Source organism: Cydia fagiglandana, chromosome 4 (assembly GCF_963556715.1).
Source record: "Cydia fagiglandana chromosome 4, ilCydFagi1.1, whole genome shotgun sequence".
Taxonomy (NCBI): Eukaryota; Metazoa; Arthropoda; class Insecta; order Lepidoptera; family Tortricidae; genus Cydia; species Cydia fagiglandana.
The window spans coordinates 6,241,013-6,249,520 of NC_085935.1; the positions used below are offsets into that span (position 1 = coordinate 6,241,013).

The 8,508-nt window shown below is 35.6% G+C and overlaps 1 protein-coding gene across 1 annotated transcript; it reads left to right on the plus strand.

Moving 5' to 3' along the window:
- The first annotated feature begins 975 nt into the window (after positions 1-975).
- LOC134663543 (protein Wnt-4) lies at positions 976-2,432 on the plus strand. Its single transcript, XM_063519939.1, has 2 exons — positions 976-1,267; positions 1,456-2,432. The coding sequence occupies exons 1-2, from the start codon at positions 1,197-1,199 to the stop codon at positions 2,405-2,407; spliced, it is 1,023 nt and encodes a 340-aa protein (XP_063376009.1). The 5' UTR covers positions 976-1,196; the 3' UTR covers positions 2,408-2,432.
- The last annotated feature ends 6,076 nt before the right edge of the window (positions 2,433-8,508 follow it).

Below are 8,508 nucleotides of genomic sequence, written 5' to 3' on the forward strand. Positions count from 1 at the left end.
TAGCGCACCTTGTGCCAGCATTGGTGTTAATTCAACGAATCGAGTATTTTCCGATTCTCACTCAAATTACCCGCGCGAGGCAGACGGAAATTGTCATTTTACTAGCTACCTGGCGGTCCATTGTCACCCCCGCCTAAAGATTATACCCCTTGTTTTATGAGTACTAAGTACGACTTCGGTTTGTGCCCTTGGTTTGTGCCCTTTGAGTTATCCTCTAGGTGTCTACGTGATGATTTGTTACATTTTACATCTTAATATACGAAATGTGAATATACAAATCAGTGTTTGATGAAGTAAAGAAAAATTACATTTCGTACGATTCTGCTTCAAAGGTTGTTTAAGTATACCTACATGTGATTTAGAATGCAGTATGAGTAGGTCTTTAAATATTGAGGGAAAATATTTTGTGTTGAATACCATTGTACTTTTGAGGATTCTATACTTCACAATTTCACAAATTGCTTTTCTTGTTCCTAAATTACCGGCAAGAATAAAAAATATCTTGAACTAGGTTTTAGTTAAAAAAAGCAATAAATAAATGAATTATGAATTATAGGTAGTTCAAGTTAATCAGCATTCCTTCTAGGAATATATACTTACTTAACAAAGGGACAGAAATAGTCTTTTATCGACTAGAATGAAGCCAAACACTTTTTAAATAAATCTAATCACGCTAAAAGAAATAACAGGGACTTGAGAACTTCTACTTGAAAATCTGTTACAGAGTCGATTATAGAATATTGAGCAAACTTTTTTTTCTTTGTTACTTAAGATCACTAGTTTTTTTGAGTTCGAAAGCTTTTTGTTTCAGAGTAAAATTTCAGTTGAAAATCAATCAATCGACTCTAATTTCGACCAAAGTGTAATTAGAATCCTTTAGACTACAACAAGCGTGTCAGTCCTTAAGTATTCACTTACGCCAAAGTATTTTTACAATTTTAACAGCAAAATATCATATTAGCTGTATCTCTTTCCCATAGTAGACATTCCGTTGCATTATTTGCACACCGCACATGTATGAACACTGATTTCTCAGTTTACAATTACCATTTTAAGAATGGTCCCACCTAGCCCAGATAACCTATCGGCGTTACCTTCCTTCATTGTCAAAGTGCATTCAGACCAACACTGACATGATGTGATTGCAATAATTAGGAACAATTGTTAGTTAACAATGTGATTTGTAGATTTGAACCATGTTTAGTTATAGTGTGCTTACTGTTTTACTATTTTCGGTTTCCGTTATGGCGACCAGAGTTGTTGAAGGGTAAGTTACTGTTATGTAATTGCTCCTTTGTTCACTGTATGATTATAATTTCTACTAAATTGAACAGAATTTTGTAATACCTACAAACTTACAATTGTATGTTTTATTACCTAAGTTTAGTATGACCTACAAACTTTTTTATTGAAATAATCGTCTTACAGTGTTTCAAATTGTGTTTGTTATTTCAGATCTCAACCAGTACTACAAAAGACAATAGAAGCATTATTCAAAGACAGATCTCAAGTGATACATCCGGGAACATGCAAGTTGATCCGATCTTCGCCTCGACAAGCGAAGATGTGCAGCAGGGAAGCTACTTTAACTAGCATTCTGGAGAAAGCAAAGGAACAAGCTATACAAGCTTGCGAGGAAGCTTTCTTCTACGATCGATGGAACTGCTCTCTAGTATTTAATAGGAAAGAAAAGAAGAGTATATTTAACAAAATTTATAGAGAGACTGCTTTTATACATGCCCTCACTGCAGCTTCTATGACTCATGCAGTAGCGAGAGGATGTGCTTCTGGAGACCTCACAAGGTGTTCCTGCCAAGGTAATTTTCGGAAAAATGTCTCAGAATGGAAAAGAAACGGTTGCGGTGACGACTTTAAATACGGGAAACGGATCACAAGGAACTTTCTGGACTTCAAACACGCAGGCAACGATCAGATCGCCGAGATCCTCAAGCAAGATGTCGTTATAGGCATCAACTCCATCGGAGAGCAAATGAAAGAAGTCTGCAAGTGCCACGGTTTTTCCGGATCCTGTACTACTAAAACCTGCTGGAAGAGATTAGGGCCTTTTAACTCCGCTATGGGCGTTCTTAAAAAACACTATCACCACGCCGTGAAGAAGAAGCTGCTTAACTACACAACAAAGAGAGCGATAGCGCCTAAAATAAGACGTAAAATGAATATAGATAAGAATAACTTGGTGTATCTTCATAAGACGCCTAATTTATGTGTGAGCACGAGAGGCAGGGTGTGTCGGGACCGCGACAACTGTGCGACTTTGTGTTGTGCGAGGGGGTACTTGACGACCAAGAAGCCTGTGAGCTCTAGGTGCAGGTGCAAGATGGTGAATTGCTGCATCGTCAAGTGTGATACTTGTGTCAAGGATGTGGATATTTATACGTGTAAATAAAGTGCAACTACTGATATTCGGATGGTGAGAAAATATGCATTTAATCGAGTAAAGGCAATGCTCCATTGAAGTCAAAATGAAATATGTAGAGCTCCTCTCTTTATTTTTTAATTTATTTATTTATCTTCTTGTTGTACAAATGTTTTACTTTATTGATCACGTTGTGTTGTATACCTAATTAAAACTATAAACTATAGTTTACTGGAACGAATCCAAAAAGTATCTTAAAAATTTTTGGTGTTGTATATAGGTATATAAAATTAAAATGGGGTCCCTTTGTTTCCCATAAAGTTTTAAGTCATAATGTATTGTTAGTCATATTATCTTTAGTCATAAAACTGAAACAGTTAACTTTTTAGGATTTTCGTAAGGTTATCCTATAGATAGGTTATCCTGAAAAGTGACGCGTTTCTGAACCAAATAAATTATGACTAATGAAAATGCGAAAACAATACACAATACATTATGACTTTAAACTTTTTGGAAACAATAGTAACCCAATTAAAATACATACATTTATCATATTTAATATAAGCTCAACAAAACGTAACTTAGAGTTCAGATTTTAGGCATGCTTTTAAAATGTATCGTTAAGTTGCTGATGAGTAAGCCTTAGGTCGTATCTTCTAAGGAAAGACTGGTTATGATAAAGCCTGCAAGGTTTTGGGAGTGCCGGGTGATAAGCTGTGATAGTACGTAGTAGGTTTAAATATTTTCTGTAAGGCGTCATTTTTATACTAACTGTATTTCTAACCTATTATAATAAAGACTAATTATATGTATGTTTCTATCTTAAAAAAAATTCATGAAATATAACTCCTCAGTTAGTTCAGCTACCTACGGTAATACTGACAAATCAAATACTAGGACATGATGGATAGATGTTGGGCTTCATAAAATCAATAAATCAATATAGGTAGGTACTAACATAAAGCTTTCGAGTTTCGAGTACAGTAAACATCAATTAATTAGACACAAAATAGTCACCATGGAGTACTTTTCCTAATATACGCGTTCAAAAGTATATGTCATAGTTCCACTAATTCTTATATATTATACATTTAAGACTCTACTTTTGACTTACAAGCGTATTCGGGAAACCAGATAATCACAAGATCTAGAAACGATATAGAGATCAACTAGATTTACATTAGATATCGACTAGATGTGACTTGGATATCTAAGTCACAACTTGTCGAAATCGTTCAAGAGGGCCTCCAGAATCGCGGAAACGTCAAATTTGACATATCTATCTTACAAATATCTTTAAGTTATCCATATCGTAACTTGTTGAGGTCTAGTAGAGATCTAATACATTTTCAGAATCGAGCCGTTATAGTATACTACTCTTGTGTCAGAGGCCAAGATCCTCTTTGGGTCACTGAGCCAGTGATGTATGTATGTATAGTATACTACTAGATACTCTTGACTTATAATCAACGATGCTGACTAGACTGTTTATACATTATAGAAGCATGTACATGTACAAAACTAGAAATCGATCTAGCAATTTGAAGAGTATTTCTCATATTTTTTGTATTATAATCGAAATTGTCTATTTTGAAAGAAAGAGCTTTCTTTATTTCTTGTGAATTTATTCTAAAACTTTTCGGAAACTTGTCACTTGTCTTGCACACCTGTACCTATTATTGCCAGAACTTAACAAAACGGAGTCTCAAATCATTAAGTATACGAAAATTTTAATCTTATTTTCAGAAGCGCTTTAGTTGTTCTATTTTCTCTTAGCACCTGCATTCTGCATTGCAAACGATCCGCCAAGTCCATCTGCATTGCTAATTACTCGCCACTGATTTCATTAAAACAGCTGTAACTATGTTTGTTATCTATTTGCATACATGAATGGTATTACTGTGAATTCTGTTTGTGGTTAGGTGTCAGTTTTTTCTGTGTTAGATATCTACAAAATAAAAAATAAAATTTGCTTGTTCCTCACAGCATTATATTACGTATATTTCCACAGGATATGACTTAGAGATCCAATTCACATCTAATAGATATCTTACTCTATCTAACGTAAAAGTGAAATTGGTTGCCCGAATTGCGCTGCAAAAGAGAATTAGTTCATATCTAAACTATAACGTATCTAGAATGGATCTAGTACGTGTCGTCTCTTGTGAATATCTTGAAGTTCGAATACGGCAGTATGAAACTTTCCATACATAACAATTTAGCGAACTCTTTAACGATACGAACAGTTTGGTGCAACCGACCCTTAGTAGTCCTTCTATCACTTAACCTGACTAACTAACCTAAACTTAACTAGGTATCTACTAGTAGAAGCTGTAGAATATAATTGTTCAGCCCTCGTGGTATTTCGTTGAATTTAACCGACTTAAAAAAGAATGAGGCTACCAATTCGATCGTATTGTTTTTGTCATTTTGTTTTATACGTTTTGAAGTGGTTTTCCTTTTTTTTACTAAAGGTTAATTTAATATCTTAGGTACTCGTACCTATGTAGATAAGAGTTAGACCGTAAAAAGTCTGCGCGATTTTGATAGCTCACGCACGCGATTTTGACACCCATGGCAAGTGCCATTTTAAACGTCAATAAACTTCTATGAAATTATGACGTATAAATAACACTTCCACTGAGTGGGCTATCAAATCCGCTGCAGACTTTTATTGGTGCGACTATAGGTGCCCACACTTGCAGGCCAATTCGAGTTTTACAGTTATTAGATCAGTATCATAATGGAAACATATCGAATAACTAAAACTCGAATTGGCCTGTTAGTCTCCGACTAGGTAGGTACACTAAAAATACCTAAATAATAAAGGCCAATTACTACATAGGTCTTTACCTAAAAAATGGGTTCAGAGGGCACAAAATAACTGCCGTATTCGAACTTTAAGATATTCACAAGAGACGACACGTACTAGATCCATTCTAAATACGTTATAGTTTAGATATCAATTAGCTATCTTTTGCAGCGCAATTCGGGCAACCATTATGTCACTTTTACGTTAGATACAGTAATATATCTATTGGATGTGAATTGGATCTCTAAGTCATATCCTGTGGAAATCGTTCAAGAGTATCTCCAGAATCGCGCAAATGTCAAATTTGACAGGTTACATCTTCAACATATCGTTATCGTATCTTGGTGATGTCTAAAAGATGTCTAATAGATGTCTATTTAAAAATCCGAATCGGACCCTAGGACAGAATGACAAAAATTTAAGGAGGCCTACATCTCAAAGATAGAAAAGGATTAAAAAGAAGAAAAAGAGGTAAAGGTGCATCCTCTGGGTATAACATGACTCACTTAGTTCACCGATTCCCTACGTCAATCCTGGGAAAACTGATTCACAGTCTGGCAAACACTGTTTCACTTCAAATATGTGTTTAGTGTCAAGTACGGTCTTTTGTAAACCTACTGGACAAGGTAATTTTGTTATGCCTCTGGGAGGTAAATAGATTGGTAAGTAGGTCATATCATACCTATAGGTATAGGTATGGTATAGGTAGGTATAGGTTATACGGATAAGTTCGCCTTTGTACATTATATATATTTTTTGTTACATTGTAATTTAACCTATCTTATGTAAGTACAATAAAGTGTGGTATCGTCTTGGGTCGTCCCATTAGTTTTTCGTCAAGTTCTTAAATTAGTCCTATTCTGCTTTCGTCACTTATTCTATATTCGTCACAATCGTCGGTGGCTTTCAATGTAGAATGAGTGACGAAAGCAGAATAGGACTAATTTAAGAACTTGACGAAAAACGAATAGGACGACCCAAGACGATACCTAAAGTGTTTACATACATACATACATACATACATACTAAACATGTTTAATATTACCAAACAAGTCTAGTAAGTAAGAAAGTAACCTAAGTAAACACTTTATTGTTCGAAAAGAAAGGAATATTGGTTAGGGGAGACCGAGGTGAGTTGTGACAGAGGAGAGTTGGAACATCGTCGATTTTTTGGAATCTATTAACTGGAAACTAGGTCGCATTAGCGCGCTTTTGTTAGTTCAAGTTACGAGCTAACAAACGCACACTGTTGCGACCTAGTTTCTAGTTAATAGATTCCAAGAAATCGACGATGTTCCAACTCTCCTCTGTCACAACTCACCTCGGTCTCCCCTACTTCAGATAAAACCTACACAAATTTTAGGGATAAGTGGCACTGTGTTTGCCACCACCACTTCGAAATACACTTACATCAGAATGATATATCTGAATGATGTCATCTAGTTATTGTGCGTCTCGCTCGCGCCAATACATGTACGGACACGTACGAGCGAAATGCACGATAGTTGAACGACATCATTTAGATGAGATTCTGGTATCAGTGTACGTAATTGGCCTGCAAAGTATATATTAAATAAAATAATGAATTGGAAAAAATATTATTTTATTTTTGTACGGTGGAGCCAGGAACGGATCGGATCGATAGCTGCCACGTGCCCCGTGCGGATAAAGTGATCTGCGAAGTGGACTGTAGGTACACATTACATTACCACAGTGTAAAAAAGGAACAGTGGACCGACGCCTTTGATGTTTGCGTAAATCTCGACACCGCACAATAACACAGTAGGGCTGTCACAGATATTTAAACAACTGCACTAACAACAGTAACATTTCAAATAGGACATGCTAGCCCTGTAAGTAATAGCAAAAAGAATAGTATAGAGGGGTCCTGTCATAGTATATTTTGTAGTCACAGTAAATTTACTGCCATCTATCGACACACGACTAAAACTCAAAACGAAAACGTTTAAAATTATCAAAAAAATGTATGTATATGGATAAATGATTATATCATTTTGATCCATGTTCATTCACTGATATCCATGTGTTAAAATTGTTAAATATGAAACGGAGTCGTCACGCCATCTAGCCGAGCGTAGGCTAAAGGTGTGTGCGCCATCTATCCGAGAATTACTTTTTCTTGATTTCCGAGGCACGTTTTCTCCTTAGACTTTATTCATCTTATACGAAGTTACATATGTGTCGCTTAACATCAAACTCGGGTAAATCCATTCGACCCTCTCAGCAAATATCTACCCTATTACCTTTTCATAATACCAAAATCGCATAATCTGACATATGGATTTACCCGAGTTTGAAGTTAAGCGACTCATATGTCTTTGGTGATAGCGTACCTGTAAGTAATATAGTACTGCGCTATTAATAAAGGCGATGTATGTAGCTCGGGTGCGACCCACCCCTCTCCCCTCACACCCCGCACGATTGCCCGGACTAGGCGGCTTCGTCGAACCACTGTATTGTTTATAGACTGTGACATTACTGATGTAACCAACAAAGTAGCGTTCTAGTATACAGTGTATACTGTACTTAGTTTGGAAGTAGGTAGGTAATGTTGAAACAAAGCTTAGGTGAGGACCAGAGTAGAGTTAGATAAGCGTGTAAACTGAACAAAATCGGCTTAATAATGATATAAGTTTGTAGTACTAGCAGACTCTAATAATAATAGGGTATTTGACTAGGTACTAGTCTAATAAGTATCTTTTTTCGAACTTTCAAAACGATTTTTCAAGTTTTATACCGGTTTTAAAATAGAAATTGTGCCTAAAAATAACTGCTGTCTACGTTTCTCTAACAACCTTCTGGTGCTTTATTTCATGCATGGTGTAATATAGTCCATTTTAAATAAAGTCAAATACCCTATTAGTAAAGAAGAATTCCAACCCCAATACAAAGTCACTAAATAAGAATATGCCTGAAATCCTTTCATTATGCTATATTTGTATTTTTGTGCATATGACAGCGGCCAGGAAAGCCGCCGGCATAAATACTACCTATATAGTCTCTGGTAATATAAACCATTAAGTACACGTTGTCTCAGTTTGACACTAAACTTGTCCAAGCTTTTCTGTAGTATTTACCTAAACTTATGGTGTAGTTTCTTAGGTAGTTACTTACCCTCATTTGAAATGATTACTCGAGGAAAACGTGCTTCCTCCCAATACCCCAACCCAATTCAAATTCGCCAAACGTTTTATAACGTAGTAAAAAAAATAATACCATTGTTTTGTAAGTGCTTTTGTATTTTACTTTTATATTCATGTTATAAACAACCTAACTTAAGATGAAAAATAAATAAAGA